This window comes from Myripristis murdjan, chromosome 16, assembly GCF_902150065.1.
Source record: "Myripristis murdjan chromosome 16, fMyrMur1.1, whole genome shotgun sequence".
Taxonomy (NCBI): Eukaryota; Metazoa; Chordata; class Actinopteri; order Holocentriformes; family Holocentridae; genus Myripristis; species Myripristis murdjan.
In genome coordinates this window covers 21,415,630-21,432,052 of record NC_043995.1, presented here as the reverse complement: position 1 = coordinate 21,432,052, position 16,423 = coordinate 21,415,630, and the positions used below count along the sequence as shown (strand labels likewise).

General features: G+C 42.7%; 2 protein-coding genes across 5 annotated transcripts; both read right to left on the bottom strand.

Moving 5' to 3' along the window:
- Nucleotides 1-329: 329 nt before the first annotated feature.
- On the bottom strand, nucleotides 330-3,024 carry cdca3 (cell division cycle associated 3). The gene is made up of 6 exons (XM_030073063.1): nucleotides 2,898-3,024; nucleotides 2,416-2,580; nucleotides 2,178-2,298; nucleotides 1,108-2,070; nucleotides 954-1,030; nucleotides 330-606 (listed from the first exon to the last, which is right to left on the bottom strand). Exons 2-6 carry the CDS (start codon nucleotides 2,548-2,550, stop codon nucleotides 514-516), a joined length of 1,389 nt encoding a protein of 462 aa, XP_029928923.1. The 5' UTR covers nucleotides 2,551-2,580; nucleotides 2,898-3,024; the 3' UTR covers nucleotides 330-513.
- Nucleotides 3,025-3,385: 361 nt separating this feature from the next.
- Nucleotides 3,386-16,162, bottom strand: pex5 (peroxisomal biogenesis factor 5). 4 transcript variants are annotated; one of them, XM_030073013.1, is made up of 17 exons: nucleotides 15,915-16,162; nucleotides 13,907-14,063; nucleotides 13,624-13,662; nucleotides 13,016-13,133; nucleotides 12,752-12,898; nucleotides 12,380-12,464; nucleotides 11,785-11,875; nucleotides 11,390-11,512; nucleotides 10,539-10,652; nucleotides 9,982-10,065; nucleotides 9,300-9,419; nucleotides 8,524-8,667; nucleotides 8,258-8,328; nucleotides 6,995-7,216; nucleotides 6,228-6,393; nucleotides 5,985-6,142; nucleotides 3,386-4,817 (listed from the first exon to the last, which is right to left on the bottom strand). In XM_030073013.1, exons 2-17 carry the CDS (start codon nucleotides 14,018-14,020, stop codon nucleotides 4,565-4,567), a joined length of 2,049 nt encoding a protein of 682 aa, XP_029928873.1. In that variant the 5' UTR covers nucleotides 14,021-14,063; nucleotides 15,915-16,162; the 3' UTR covers nucleotides 3,386-4,564. The 4 variants fall into 4 exon arrangements, with proteins under 4 accessions (XP_029928873.1, XP_029928872.1, XP_029928871.1 ...); XM_030073012.1 differs by lacking the exon at nucleotides 15,915-16,162 and adding an exon at nucleotides 15,086-15,212; XM_030073011.1 differs by lacking the exon at nucleotides 15,915-16,162 and adding an exon at nucleotides 15,074-15,211.
- Nucleotides 16,163-16,423: the final 261 nt, after the last annotated feature.

Here is a 16,423-nt window from a genome sequence, read left to right as displayed (position 1 = left end):
TCTATTTTGGTACTGGTGAAGGACATACTTGAGCCTAACAACTCACGTTAGCAACAAGTTAGTTTTCACTTACCATGTAAAAAAAAAAAAAAAAAAAAAAAAAAGCCTAAGATACATATAGCACTCCACAACAACTGAGTTTATTAATTGTGTTTTATAGGAGGTTAAAGACATATCTTGGGGTGTATGGGGTGTATCTGCCCCTTGCAGATACACTTCGTGTGTGCAAGATGCAGTCCCTCTTAAAACCAGGTTACCTTTCACCATAAGACAGAAATTTCAAGCAACAAACAGTTAACATTTAAGACGATATAAACATAAGCAACAAATTATGAAAGCAAGTAATTTTATTTCTATTTACAGAGGGACAGAAACAGGATAGAAAACGTAGATTATACATCAAGTTGTAATTGAACAGGAAATTTACATATTCAATCAGTTTAAGAAACTGTACATTTAAAAGCTTGCTTTAAGCATTACGAAAACGTGGCAGGATTTTTTTCCTGTAATGCATCATCTGTTCTCCTTATCCAGAGCCACCGTCAGGACTCTGCGGTCCATCTGTCCAATCCTCTGCCTATCTGGGGTGGACACCTTCAGCTTCATCTGGAATAACATTTGGGAGGGTTACTTCAGTGGCTCATTTGATAAAGTCGATTACAGAACAAATTTAAGACAAAGACAAATTGTTAAAAAAGGCCCATGCATGTGCAATGACAAAAGTAGCATTTGTAAAACATCCATTGAGTGGTGACCTATCTCAAGCAACTTCCATTCTGATTTCTGTGCTGTAATAAAAAGAATGCACTCAAAAATCTTAACTAAGCAACTATGGCAAGCATTGAAAAACTGTTGGTAAAAATGTAAAATATGCAGGAAGTGTCAGATACTGTGAAACAAACAAACAAAAAAAAGTTGCGAGTATTACGAGGGGTGTGTTCATGGTGGTGTACCTGAGGATGCTGGTCCCTGGGGGAGTTGGTCTCCTTAAGGATCTGCAGTGGTGAGCGGCCTTCAGAGAGTCCGTTACCTAAAGAAAATGAGGGAATCAGTTAAGCAACCTCATAATGTTGAAAAATAGAGAGAAGCCACAAACTTTCTACACACCTTTCTGCTTGAGTTTTGCAGACTGCCCCTTGTTTTCATTGGTAATGTTCTTGACAGCCACTCTGACAGCAAGGGGAGACGAGCCTCCTTTCCCTCCATGTGCTTGCACTCCTCTGGCTCTCAACCCAGTGGTACCAAAGCCCTTTCCAAGCCACTGGGGCTTGAACACCACTTGACTTGGGCTCTTTGAGTCAAAGGTGGGACAGCGGATTCCAGTGTGGGACTGTTTCTGCTCTTGGGCTAGGACTGGGCTTGGGACGGTTGGCGACTCCATTTTGGCCAGCTTAGGAAGCACAGGGGAAGCTTTTGGAACTCCCACCTCTTGGGTTTCTACTGAAGATGACATCTGCACTGCATCTGTTGGCTGCTCAGGGGATGTTGGAGCCTGGGCAGCCTCTGTAACAGTGGGTACAGAAACCTGGACAGGGGTCATGGGGCGCTCTGGTTCAGAGTTGACAGATGGAAGGGCATAAGAGTGATCAGTTTCATCCCCTAATGGCTCTACTGCTACACTCGGCACTGGAGATGAAGGACTGTCATGGTGCACTTCAGCAAATATCTGGGCGGGGGCCGCTCCCTCGTGGCAAGTTATCAGGCTCATACTCAGTCTCTTGTGAAGTGGAGACTCCTTGGCTTCTTCTGCCTCCTCAAGGGTCATATCGGCCTCAGTCTCTACTTCCACCTCTAACTGGGCATCCCCAAGAAGAACAAAGGGGCTTGAGTCACCCACATTCTGGAGAGGAGCCAGCACCGGGGTGGTCAAAAGGTTAGCATGCTCAGCCAGGGAGCCAAACGTCTGGGGCAGCTGATGAGTCAGAAGTGGCTCAGTGGAACCCAGCTCCTCATCCACACTGGCCTCCTCCTCCACATTGAGATGTGAGTGCCTGTGAGATGGCAAAGGGGCTTGTTCAATCTCACTGTGGAAAAGCAAGCCCAGCCGACGAGCCAGGGAGCCAACTGTGGCTGTGGGAGAAAGTAATATACAAAACATGTTTAGGCGCTTATATAATTGGAGCTTTTTCTCAGGTTAGAAAGGCTTAGCTGAGGATGGTGGTTAACTGAGTGGTTACCTCTCATGGCATCCCTGACAGGTGTGCGGGCAATGCCAACTGTAGGTGAGCGGGGATCAGTGGATGGCACAACACATTCACTCTTCACATCAGCTGAGGTTTTGGACACAGGCCCTCCAACCTAACAGAAAGAAAGCCAAGTATGGTTAGGCTGCTTCCCCAACAACATGCTGTTATTGCCAATCAAGAGTTTTGGCTGCAACACAAGAACCACTTAGCAAGCTAGCAGGCAGATTACCTGAATGGGTGTGCGATCAATGCCCGCTGAGGGAGAGCGTGGATCGATTAGCCGGCTCACTCTCTCGTTTTTGGCGTTTTGCTTCGAGTCTGGCTTCAATGTTGAAGACACCATCTTGCTCTCACTGGATCCCATGATGATTATTTAGCTCTGGCAACCTGATAACTATAAATGATGTAGCACCATAAGATAAGCAGGCAAGTCATTCCGTTCAGTTACCATCAAAACACAAAACAACGCAGACAATACGTTTACTGACGGCAGGTAAGAAGTTGACTTTCACGTTAACTTGCTAAAGCAAGCAGGAAAAAGCTTTAGACGACGGTTAGATAAATTAAACAGATTAACGTTAGCTTTCCCGACTCGATCAAATTTAGGGAAGTTGTGTGAAACTTTACTTTTATGAAACTGCATCTGCTTCGTGTCAACTAAGGCGGGAAATTTGCAATAGCTGCAAGTTAAAATAAACCATTTATGCTTACCACACACACTACACGAAGACGGTCTCCCCAGCGTAGCCCTCTTTTCACCTCTTCTTCCACACAACAACACGGGGAAACACGCACGTCTTTTAAAACATTTAAATGGAGGGACGCGTGCATGCTACTTTCAAACTATCCAATCCGCGTACGCGTCTCCCCGCCTTCTCAGCGCTGATTGGTTCGCGGCAGAGCTATTCAAGAAGTGGGCGTGAACCCCGGCGTGACGAGGTAATGATAACAACTTTTCAAACTTGAAAGTGGCTGCTCTGACTGCCATGTCTGATATGATCCGATAGAAAACGGTATTTTTGGAAGTTTGCTGACGTGAGACTCAATAGGTCTGACATGTTGTGCTGCTCGGAAAAAAAAAAAAAACTCTTTTCACTTGCCCTTTTACATAGCCTACATTCCTATCAATTTACTAAGTCATGAGTGAGCAGAACTAATGTGCTGATAAGAGATGTTGAGAAAACAGCATCACAAACAAGACATTTGGAATCATAGCTTTATTGCTGAATATTATATTAAACGTTGCAGTCAGGATAACTAGTCCGAAAACAATAATAGTGCAACAATTATGTTACAATACACAATATGGCGGATAGCATTATTTTACAATGAAGCAAGTTGTTTTACAAGAGCATTAAGAAAAAGAGCAAGAGGGGGAGGAGCACTGACAGCTCCTTTTCCTACATGATGGTACAATTACATGTTCTTATCATCCAAAGCATAATTAACACCCCAACCCCACCCAACATACATACATACATATACACAAACACACACACACACACACCCACACACACACACACCTCTCATCATAAGAGCAACAGGCCTGCTGGTTGTCAGTTAATTATCCCGGCTCATAGTTGATTTACTACTGAAATAATAATAATAAAATAAGGAAGAAAAACAAGCAGACCGTTTAGCTCTTCCAACTAGTGGATACTGTATGCACTGGAAATATGGCCCAGCCTAATCCTTCTCTTTTGAGAGCACTTTGATGCAATGTAATACTCTTTTAGCATCACAGTAATACCGTACCTTTTTACTGTAAATCTACAAACTGGCAGAGTATTTAGAGTTCAACTTATCAGCCATCAGTAATAAAAGGCTGTGAGAGCAATGAGTTCCATAACAAAACCGTCCACTTGCTGGTTGCTGAATGCGGGTTAGGATTTAACTCATTCTTCATCATTAACGATCATCATCTTAAACAGATTTTACATCAGTGAATGTCATGTTTCATTAATCCCACGTCTTCGGATCAATGGAGGGGGAGGAAACAAGAGGAGAAGACAGCGAGACTGGAAGTATATTGATATTATTTGTGTGTGCCAGCATCGCAGTGACTCTCACAGCTGGTTGTGTCTCTCCAGGTACAGAATTATACTGCGGTGTTTGATTCAAGTCACTTAATGTGTGAGAAAATGATTAAGTCTCTGGGTTGGTGGATGATTCACAGTGTGTCGCTCTCTACACCACCCCGTTTCTGGCTAGATTTCACTCCTCCCCCTTTTCCCATCCCTCCTTCACTGATCAAGTCCAAGTTCCTCCCATTCTTATTCCTCGTCTTCCTCTCTCTCCAGCTCACCCAAACACCTTCCTCCCAACAAAACACACTCACACTCTATAAGCTCTGTCCTAGCCCCAGCCGTCCCCGTTCCTCATTCGGGCCCGCCGTCCACCTCTCTCTGGCAGAAGTGAGCCAGCAACGTGTCCAAGTCCCGGCGGTCAGCAGCGGCATACAGGGAGCTCTCTCCCATCATGCTGAGAGCCATACGCAAGGTGGACCAGATGTTGTCAGACATCATGTTGGCTGCTGCACTTCCGGGCCCCCTTGGGCCTCTTGCTGCCGGGCCGTCTCCAGCTGCCTGCCGCTGTAGGGACAAAGCTTCAAGGAAATGCTCCACAGCTTCTCTGTGAGGAGAGAGCAGCTTAGGTTCAATTATCGCCAAAATATACATTTAAAAAGAGATGTTACACCAAAATATTCACATTTTCATTCACATGTTTTTTTGTTGTCATGATTGGGTGCAATAACATGAAACTATGAGAATCAGAGGCCCTTTCTAGGCAGAGAAAAATATCAGTTGATTTGTCCTGCGTGAAACAAGTGGTTTTGCTGCAGATCAAGTTATTTTCACACGTAAGAGTGGAGCGATCCAGCAGAACATGACCTCAGTGTTTATTCTTCCATAGTCCTTTTATTCCATAATACTTTTTATTTGATTGATTCTTCAATACCACCTTCCAGACTCGAAAAAACATAGTAACTAACTGTTAGCTGAGCAGCTCATTTTGTGCTCTAAGTCCACCATGTTACCAAGGATTATTTACCAGTCTAATGTTACATAAATGCAAAACGTGTCAATCTGATAAATGGAGCTGTGTCCTCTTTAGCTAGTGAGGACTTTAAACATGGACCTTCTCACGTCAACTATAATACAACAAGCCTCCAAAGAGTAAGTATTTGGCAATTGAGCTGTACAGTAATGTTAGCTATAAGAACATTTGCCAACATTTTTTGATGCAGTGCTTATAAGAGTCGTGGCTATTTCAGTTCCAACAAGCAGGATATTTTCTGCTTTGCTAGATAGTTGGTCTTAACAGGGTCAAGTCAAATATCGTTACCCTACAAGGGGAACGAAAGCCCACCCAGCCCTGCTCGAATGGATTAATACATTCCAGTGATATTTTCCAGCAGGGCTGGGTGGGCTTTAGTTCCCCTTGTAGGGTAACGATATTGTCTCAACCCTGTTAAGACCAACCAACTGTCCGGCAAAGCAGAAAATATCCCGCTTGGTGGAACTGAAATAGCTACGGCTCTTAGTAGCACTTCAACATAAATCGCCTTGCTGGAATGTATTACTGTAGAAAATGCAGCCCCTAAAACTCCATGTTAATATAGTTATTGAGTTTCAGAAACTCTCAAATCTAGACAGTTCTAAGAATAACAGTAAAAAAGAAAATCACCGTTTTAACAGAGCTTATCATCCCTTTAAAGTATTAGTTGTTGTTTTTTTTTTGTTTGTTTTTTTAACACAAAATAAACACATTATGACAAATACATCATTGCCCCCTGACCTGTGTGCTCCTAAGTTAACACAGCTGATTCCCAAGTTGTAGCGACTGCGGACAAACCCCGGCTGCAATTCCAGGGCCCTCCTGTAGGCGGCCACAGCTTCCTCTGAGCGACTTCCATTGGCCAGAGTGGCACCCAACTTGTTCCACAGGAGGTAATCCTGACAACGAGGATAAAACGACAGGTCGGAAACAGACAGGATGTGCAGTGTGGACCTGAATTACAGTACTGATGTTCAGTCTCACCTGTGGTGTGACAGAGAGAGCAGCGGTGAAACAGTCGACCGCCTTGTCGTACTCTCCGCTCAGGTTGAAGAGAACTCCCAGGCCACACTGCAACTGCGGGTCGACCCGTGCTGGGTCGGAGTTGGCTGCACTCAGGAACAGGGACTGAACCTCCGTAAACAAAGACCTACATAAGTCAGAAAGAAAGAGAAAGAAAAAAGTTATATTGAGAATGAGAGACGGAGGTCAACAATTTGATCAGGGTCTTCACAGATATTAGTTAAATTCAATACTTAAAGCGCTTTTAAAGCCATATGGAAGTTTAGTAAAACATTTCTATGTGTTCTTGAGCTCAGTGTAAGTCCATACTGTGACACTTGGGGTCACCAGGCTGCAGGCAAGCATTGTTTGTAAGTTTCTTCTGAATTTTCCCAACATATTCTTTTTTGTGGCCACATTTTATGTATTTATGAAATATATGATGTGATTATTTTCTTGTTTTTTGAACCTCTTTTGGTGAAGCTTACAGTAGACAAGTTTTTCAAATTCGTGTTTGTTTCTGAATAAATGTTTTGTAACCTGTCATTCATGCAGCTTTGTGGTCGCATTCCCTGAATTTGAGATATTCTAAGACCAAGACACCCTGTGATTGCCAACATTTTAGAATTACTGCATGTTCTTTGCATGAGTTTCTACAAAATGATAAAGGTCTACATCGTTTTCAGCTCAGAGTCTATGTGTAACAGTGGGTGTAAATGTCTATGCCAAAAAGGAGAAGTGGCGCTCACTCTGGCAGAAGTGATCCAAATCGGTCCCTCTCCTTCTCCCTTTCTCTGGCAGCATCCTTGTCACGCTCACGCTCACTCTGCTCTAAGACAGAGCGGTACTTTGGATTGTGCCTCAGCCAGTCACGAAGAGTCTCACAGGCCTGCCGGTGCAGTGATTCATTGGTGAAACTGACAGCCAATGCCATCAAAGCAGTAAGGTTGTCATTCTTCAGCTCTATACATCTAAAAGGATGAAGAGTGGTGGGGGAAAGAAGAGCAGCAAGAGAGAAAAATCAGACAATCAATAACACAACTTTGTCAGCCACAGATAAGCCAGCTGAGTCATTCTATCATCTTCAAAGAAAAATATGTCTTGAGTAAAATAAATTAAGTTTCTGTCGTAATATTGATTTTTGTGCTTTTATTTGAGCGTGGTAATGCTGGAAAATGTCAGGTGTTTCAGTGATGGTACAGCATCTTATAATTAGATATTATGGTATCAGAACTTCAGCTGTAGACACTGGACTACAATGGAAAATACAGATATTAGAAAACTGAGCTGGATGACAATTATACATCCCAGACATACGACAGGGGGCTGTCCAAATACATGTCCATTCTCATTAACCAAGTGACTGTTAAAATTTTAAGATTTATGGGATTGGCAGGGGTTTCCCCTCTGAAGAAGTCAGAGCAGTATCTTGAGCATATGGACATTGAGCACTTTGACTAAATGTGCCAAATTGTGCTGGATGGAGTTAGCCTAATAATATCTGTTCACATAGGAAAAGAAACTCGTTGCTGTCCTGAGTAAAAAATTAGGCTGAAGACTGGATTATTATTGGTCCTGGTAAGACTGAATTTTAAAAAGGAAATCCCAGTCTGTTTATTCCATTAGTCACAAAAAAACAAATAACCAAAAAGACACATGCTTAACTTGTGAATATGAGTGAAAATGAAATGTGTGAATCATGGGACTAGATCCAGCCTAGACAGTATTCCCTTTGCATTATGGTCCACACACCTTGTTTCTCAGAGTTTAATATCAATGGAAAGGCTCAAAATTTACCAAATAAAACTGCCTTTGTAGGAAAGCAGTCTTTTCCCCAAACACATCAGCCTGCTAAGCTACAGAAGAACTGTATTAAAAAAAAACCTCACATGCCCTTATATGTATGCTGTGTTCAGCAGTTTTAATGTATATTAAATAATATTTATTGCGCTTTCCATTTTACATCCCCAGTGAGGGATCAGATTCCTCTATTTGCAGTTCTGATTTCACACCTGCGGAGGGCGCTGATGGCAGCAAATTCTTGTTCATTCTCTGCCTGACAGGTTCCCAGGTACTGCCAAGCCTGCAATCCAATGAAAACAGAAGCACACCAGCACAGTGTTACTACTTTGTTCAGTAGGGAGATGCCAACAAAAATAAAACAACAAGTAAGGAGAGTTTTGATTTTTGCATTTAACATAGATTACTGATAGAAAAGTGATCAAAGAATTAGAGACAGACAAATGCACAAACTAAATGAGGGCTTTTGGTTTCTCACCAACTGGTTGTCTGGCTCTTTCTGCACAGCGCTTTCAAAGTACCGCACAGCTCCAGGGATGTCGCCTGCCTCCATCCTCTTCACCCCTTCTGCCAAGGGGTCCTGGTGGGAGAGGTAGGGGTTGTCCTCCTCGAACTGGTATCCCTGAGACAAACAAGGAAAGGGAACAATAGAGATTGCTCAAAGTGCACCGACCTCAGTGTCCTAACAGGATATCATGCAGGAACAGGACTTAAAGGACCGCACCATTTTCCCACATTTTACATCAGAAAAAAAAAAAAATGCAAATCATACAGGTAAAGCAAACATTTCCCTGGGGACTATTTGCGACGGAGGGAACATTTCACTCCGCCCAATTTCAAGTCATCGAAACACAACAATTCTGCTGATTTTAGGAAAACTAATGTGGATGGCCTTATTATGGTGCATGAATATCGGTGTAAAGAAAGTTAAAAGTTCAGGAACCAATAGGTGGATAGCAGGTAGGAAAAACGATACATCAGATTTCTAAGATACGACCCGTTCAGGAAAAGATTAGCAGAAACATTAAGTACAGTATATATATTTTGTAAATACGACCTTAAACATGCAGAATAACTTATATGGTCTTTTAAACAAGGACATGCAAAGTAGTGATGAGTAATTTGCTATTAGAAATCAAAATGAATTATATGAACAATTTTGAAAGTCTGAAACACACAGAAAAGGTCAAATCTCTGAGCATATCCATCTCAACAGATGGCTGTCGAGCAGGTGACGACAGCAGTGACAGCTACCTTGTCATAGGAGGTGTTGAGTAGTTGATCAAAGTCAGACAGCCAAGGGTGGCTCTCTGCATCCCTCTTGGCCATCTCCTCCCACTCCTGCTGCAGCTTCTCCCAGAAGTCCACATCGCTCTGATAAAAACAACAATGAAAAAGGTCATCCTCATTGTCTACTTAGCTCACATCTTGCATAGAATTAGAAATATTAAAACATTTTGGGTTTTTTTTTTCCCAGGGAAAGCTGACTGAGCATTCGTGCAGTTTTTCAGCACAACCCTGAGAAACACAAACAAAGTCTTCCTCTTTTGGCAGCTGAGCTGCACCACTGGAGCAAATGGGGATTCATTTCCTTGCTCAAGGGCACCTCAATGGTAACTGTTGAGGGAGGGGACTTTTTACTCCCATGTTTACTTTTCCAGCTTTCCCAGCTAACTCAAATGAAAAAAATATATCTCTCTCTATATATATTCCATGGCTAAATGTTTCTTTCTATTAAACACACTTAAGATCAGGAGGTCTTTTAAAATTCATTATTCTGTTTTATTCTGCAGAGGATGAGAACAGAATGTGAACTCAATGAAAACCAAAAAAAAATAAAACCAAAAACCTTCTCCTTTCATCTTTAGACCACCACTAACCCTACTCAATTTAGCTTTCTTATTCGAGTTTGAACTGCCATTGATTCCTGTCTCACCTCCACTGCAGCTTTGGCCTGTTGGAAATCGGGTCCTGATGTGGTGAACTCATCCACCCAGGCTTCAGCTGACTCCTCCGACACCTGGACAGGAAGAGAGCAGTAACAGAGGTTGGCTGGAGCCCACATGTGCTAGCCAGGAAAATAATTATTTGAGCTGGGGATGTGATAGTAAAATAGGAGAAGAAAATGATGAAATGAATGGAAAGGAGGAAAAGATTAGAGAAATAAGCCAAAAAACTGCCAACAGCACAGTTTCACCTACTCTTCCTTCCATTCCTTAAGTAACCAGCCACCATGAAGTTCCCGAGTGTCTCCTGAATTATTTTTATTAGAAGGAAAATCCACTCAACAACAGAGTTCAGTGCTGAGTGTATCTTCCTATATTTATGTACAGAAGTACTACACAGGTTACAAAAATTAACTATAGCTGTACCTGCAGCTAAAAAAAACTGCCAATAAAAAAAACAGTTGTCTGATATCATGAGGCCAACACAATCCAACAGCCAGTTGTGAAGCCACACTGCATGGCGTTGCCATGGACACAGTGGTCCTACCTGCCTGATGACCTTGGCCCACTGCTCTGCCTGTTTAGCTTTAGCTTTGTGAATCTTCTCATTCCTCTCTGGAGTTTCCAAGGGAAGACTCCCTCCCCCAGTCTCTTCCAGGAACTAAGGCGCAAGGCAAGGAAGGGTGGCAGTGGGGAATGGGGAAATGTTTTAAGGAGGTGGGGGTGGTCGGCGAGGGGTTTTTAGGAGGGGGCAGAGTAGGAGTAATTGTAATTTGGAATAGATGAATGGCGGTTGTTAATTGAGGGAATGGTGGCAAGCCAAGTTCAAAGGTGGGTCAAAAATGGGAAAAGTACATGAGACAGTTAGAGAGGAACTATTTGTTAAAGAGCCACTGCAATGAACAGATACTCAGCAAAAACAGGAGTTAGAGCCACTCATCTATAGCAGATTCATTTCAGGTGGACAACTAACTGAAATTTAGGATCTGCAATCATCCTTTGCCTTCCTGAATTTGAATGAGGTCACAATCAATCAGTTGCAACCCCAGTAAAATCAAGAGCTGACAAGAGAAGCAGAGTCAAGATGAGGGTATCTGGAATATGGGTATACTCATACAAATATAAAAACTCAGTATATAGGAGGGCAAGCTGATATTCACAAGGGTGCTCTCTTTACTGAACAGTTTCCATCTGTAATGTTGTGCAGCCTTAAGAGACTCATATTACAGGAAAGAAGTGGCTGCTTTATGGTTACATTTGTGGAAAGTATTACTCTGCATCAGATACTGTGGTGATGAGTCACAAGGCATATGTTGTGGAAAAGTCAACCAGTACGCTTCCCTGTGTATTCCCAGTTGAAACTGTCCCATTCTCAATGGGAAGTGACTCGTACAGTACCTTGTTGACGTTGGAGACCCAGTTCTGAGCCTCCTCGGCCTGAACTTTATCTGTGTGCTCTTTGTCTGCTCTGTTCTCCACTGTGACACTGCCCTCGCCAATCTGCCTAATGAATCGCAGGAACTATACAGTGAAAAAATGACAACACAATAGTATTTACTATTACTATCACTAACAGGTCACATGTAAGATACTTCTAATTTCTTTGTATCAAACATTTTGTTTACACAACACCAAACTAACAAGGGCTTTACCAAAATACTACATTCTCACATCAACTCCACAAAAACAAAGTGAAAAGAATAGGGAAAGGGCATGGTGATAAATATGTAAAAAGGAATGACACATGGACACAAAGGGATCCAGTGTTTGACAGACAGGTACACACAGCTCACCTCTGTGTTTTGCAATTTGGGGTCATCAACCTTTGAGACAAACTCATTGGCTGTTTGCTTCAATTCGTCTCCTGGTTGATACTCTTTTGTCCTATTAGATTGACAGCGACAGAATTATTGTTATACAGGGAGCCAGCAGACGTGAACAAACAATTCTAGTTCACTAAATGTGCAAGATGGATCTAATCAATTTGGCTTGAAGGTTGATGAGTGCATCGTTTGCACTGGTGAATACACACAGACAATTAGACATCTGTAATGCCAGCATTTACACATCCACTTTAGACTCTTTATCAGACAAGGTCGCTCCTGTACTGCAGAATGAAAGACATAAAAACTCAATAAATGTGTCCACTCAGTAAGAACATTGTCAAGGTCTTAGTCTTTTTTCACTGCAGCCATGCATTGTAACTCGCATTTCCTGCTTTATCTCTGCTCCTTTTCTCTTTTCTCTGCCTCCCTCACTTAAACGAACAAAGTTTACAGCTTATGTTCCATGTTCCTGCAGCCTCATGGATCTTTTATACTAGCTATTTTTGCCTCTATAACTTCCAAGGCTGTCTCCATCCCTGCCTCCCACTTCCTCTGTTCTCACCAATCATGGTCTTTGTCTCCAAGATCCCCCAGCCACAACTTCTCCTCTGACTGCTCCAGATATTCCTCTGCCCAGCGCCCAGGATCTGGAGCACACACAGAGACACAAAAATGAGGCAGGCTGAAAGAAATTATATAATTTAAAGAACGTTTAAATAAAATGAGTTATCCCATGTGAATTTGCTTTGAAATTCGTGTCACATTATGACCAGCTCAGTGACCACAGATGAGTGCATTTTAGAAGCTTTACACATATAAACCAGTGTTCATTTGCATGATGAATGCCAGCTGAGTCCAGTAAGGTGATGCAAAGTGTGTGTGTTTCCAGGGAAAGAGAAACAAAAGGGATCAAATGTAACACACTAAAAGCTACCTGCAGCCTCAGCGATAAATTCTCTCGTCCAATCTGCGTCAGCTGTGTCACTGAGACCGGCAAGCCCCGGCGAAGAGGCAGAGTCAGTGCCTGAGAGGAACTCAGCTGCCCAGTCACCGGAGAGGGCCAACGCTGCCACACCTGGGGCTGTGACACAGAAAGAGAGGATGCTTAAAGACACAGGGAAAAGGTCTGTGGTCAAAGCCAAGCTTCTGTCACAGAAATGTCAAAAGGAATGGGTCAAAGGGGCACAAAAAACTGTACCTCTCTGTGGAGCCTGTCTGTAGCTCTGCTGGTCAATCTGCTGCATTTCCTCCAGTAGCTGACCCATGTCAAAGGTGTGTGGGGGCCGTGGTGGCGCCTGAAGGAACTCATTCACGAGCTGGAGCGACAGTGATTTACAGAAACTATATTAAATCTGATTGACAGATTCTGACATTAAGAATTTCTCACAGACCTTCTTTTATTCATGTCAGCATGCTGGGCCAAAGTATTACCCACCACTTTTGCACAACTCAATTGCCTGCATCATCCAACCTGTGAGTTTCACCAAACAGAAATTACAGCCTCACTAGCCTTCTATCCGTCACTGTTCATTAACAATTAACACAAGTGTCACTTTCTAACCCGACTAAGGAAGAAACAATGAGTCCACTGTACATAAACAAGAACTGCTATAAGAAAAAAAACAAAAACAAAAAAAAGGATTCAGGCACATCCTCATGCACACTAGGAAAATGGGTACTTCAGGTTTCATCGTGTGAAAAATAAAACACCTCATCAAATATCATAATGTGGTTGACCAGCACGCAATTTATTTAAAAGTTTTAAAAAATATATACTTCATATTGGAAGAAAATGTCACCACTGACCTCTTCTTCAGTTGCAATCTCAATGGATGTGGAGGGAATCTGAGGAAAGGAAGAAAATTGGATATTAGTTTGTTATCAAGCAGAAAGTTCATTATGTGGCTGCAGAGACTGTGCAGGAAAAAGTCAAATTACATTCTTCAGCTATATTCTACTGTAAGGTATCAGTAGAATTTCACAGCTGATGAGTCTCAAGAATCTCTAGAAAATTATAAGGATAATCAATATATGAAGTGCCGCTATGTTTCATATTTAAAATATTAATCAATATTAGCAAATTACTCACTGTAGGTGTTGACCGGTGCCTCCATGCCCCTCCTTCCTTGGTCATGTGGCTGGTCAACTTCATCAGGGGATTCGCTCCCCCGCATTCTGCCTCCACCAAATCCCGCATCGCCATGGCAACACAAGGATGAGGCAAACCCAATCAGACCACCTTAGAACTGAGAAGGAAATAAATAAATAAATGCATTACTAAAACGGATTCACCTAGACAGAGATCTCACAACACGGAGAAGTCCAAAACATTCACTGCATCCAGCAAAGTTGACAGCATCATATTTATCTGGCATAAACAAAATCTAAGTGGTGTCAAACAACTCACAGTCATAGTGTGACGCAGTATTGAATGACTCAATAAATGTTATGAAAACCAGCCAAATCAACAAGATGCCTCAGGATAAAATGCACAGCACTGAGCAAAGCTGAGAGAAGTTTGTGCCCCAAAATCAAATTATCCAAAAGATTAAAAAAAAAAAAAAAAAAAAAAACATTCTGCACAGAAAATATCACCTAAGGATAATAACAACAGTAACAATACACAATACACTGCCCAAGATGAGCTGACATTCTGGAAACGATAATAAACTGTCAACATCAAAACTTTTGCCTTGTAAAAAGGTGAAAGTCCAAAAGGCAGACACAGTACACTGGTGTGCAGCTGACTTTGTGTCATATCAAATGTGCAGAAGCTGCTCAGTCAGATATGCTGGATGATGGGCCACAGAAGGTGAAATCTCTGGGGTGACCACATACACACATGCCGCACAGCCAAAATCAAGCTCCATCTGCTCTGTTCTGTGACACTTCTCGGCTTAAATACAAACCACTCATATCCCCTCACCAATGTGAACACAAGAACACGACACCGTACAATAATGCAAGTTTGCAATGCAAAGTTTGATAGTCCTTCTCAGATTCCATCTTACGTTAACTTACCAGATCACCCAAATGGAGAATTAATGACAAATAAAGATACTGACATATTTTTAGCAGCTCAAGACGGCTGTGAATAATGAAAATGATATGCAGTACAAGAGGCAACCCTGCTGAGCTGAACTACAGTGCTGTATATATCTAGACCCACAGATGAGTTATACACAGTGGCCTGCTCAACTCCTCTAACTTTTCTGGTCAGATGACAACTGTCATAATGAACTATGTGAAGAAATACCAGCTTAGGTACCTGTCATCCACTCTATTGTAACAAATAAAAGAAAATCAAAAACCAGTCCAACAAATTGCACACAAGAGACTCCAATCTACAGGTGGCCTGTCCATCGCTCTCACTGTCTGGACTATACAGATTTAAGGATTTTTTTCCCCCCACTTACTCAATCAGCTGCTATCTGATTAGGGTCACACAAAGAGGATTAGATAAAGATATTAATACACACTACGGCAGATATGGAATAAACTGTCCCCACGACACCTGCTCGCATTGCTCGCTTACCGTGCCCATTTAATTCACTGACTTTAAAAGCAAGTTGTGGCTGCAGACAAAGAATAGCAGTGTATAACCTATTAAAGTTGGTCCATTCACGGCACAGATAAACTGGTGTGCACACCTGGATACACACCACTGCCGGTCAGGTGCTTTCTAATAGGGTTTGACTGTGTGACTGTAAAAAATAAGGTTTTGGCTGTCAAAAGGATTAGCGTCATGTCAAACCAGTCACTGGCTGGGTTTCCCAAATGCTAAGTTTTGATTCAACTGCAACATTAGCTCGGCTAGCAATGTGCACCTTCGACCACGTCTATTGTTATGCAGCTAACATGAAGCTTGTTGCTGAATTGAATTAAGTAGCGAGCTAAACGGAGTCAATTTTTAAGTAAGTAGCGTTGTGTTACCTAACGACCTGTCTGACACCCAGCAGGGGCGAGCGGACACTGTGCAGTTAGCGAGCTAGCTTTAGCTAAACGCACTAGCTACCGCAGGGCCAGCGCTGCGAGCATTCCCCTCAAATGTAGCCGGAGAAGCGTGAGCCGAGGGGGAAACATGATGTTCATCTCACCGCCGACAGCTGCCACTGCTCCCGTCAGTCCCTCGCCTCCACTCTCTGCGCTTCCTCTGGTTTTACGACTGTGTTATTCACCGTCAAATGTGCCGTATCCAACGTGTCAAACCTCCCGGGGCCACTCTTGAACCAGTTTCCCGTGTGTTATTAGCAGGTCTCTTTATTTACCTTCCTCCAGGACCCACAAACCCTGCACCGCTCGCTTCGGGTATCCCGCACAATGGTTCCGTATTCTCAAACGACTTTACGCACGAATGCGTCCGGCTGCACACTAGACGGCGGAAAATGAGCGCTGCGGAATGCAAGAAGTTCGTCTAATACAGACGTCCTGGTTTTGTAATAGGGGAAATCATGTTTCAATGCTCGGTAGTAATTATTTACACTTTTAACCAGCGTGCAGCAAAACAGCGTGACCTTGAGTGGCAGGTTGTGAGAAAATATTTTGCGCATTGACAAAAGGGTTGCGCAAAAAAGCAAAGTCCAGAAAATTTGACCATTTTGGTTTG

What these genes read in the sequence shown, in the direction of transcription:
- cdca3 (XM_030073063.1), bottom strand. Translation starts at nt 2,550, where the DNA reads ATGGGATCCAGTGAGAGCAAGATGGTGTCTTCAACATTGAAGCCAGAC. An exon ending in TGTCAGGGATGCCATGAGAG is followed by an intron (nt 2,071 to 2,177) that starts GTAACCACTCAG and finishes TTTCTCCCACAG; the next exon opens with CCACAGTTGGCTCCCTGGCT. An exon ending in TGCAAAACTCAAGCAGAAAG is followed by an intron (nt 1,031 to 1,107) that starts GTGTGTAGAAAG and finishes CATTTTCTTTAG; the next exon opens with GTAACGGACTCTCTGAAGGC.
- pex5 (XM_030073013.1), bottom strand. Translation starts at nt 14,020, where the DNA reads ATGGCGATGCGGGATTTGGTGGAGGCAGAATGCGGGGGAGCGAATCCC. An exon ending in AGATTGCAACTGAAGAAGAG is followed by an intron (nt 13,134 to 13,623) that starts GTCAGTGGTGAC and finishes CTGTCGCTCCAG; the next exon opens with CTCGTGAATGAGTTCCTTCA. An exon ending in CTCTCTCTGTCACACCACAG is followed by an intron (nt 6,143 to 6,227) that starts GTGAGACTGAAC and finishes CCTCGTTGTCAG; the next exon opens with GATTACCTCCTGTGGAACAA.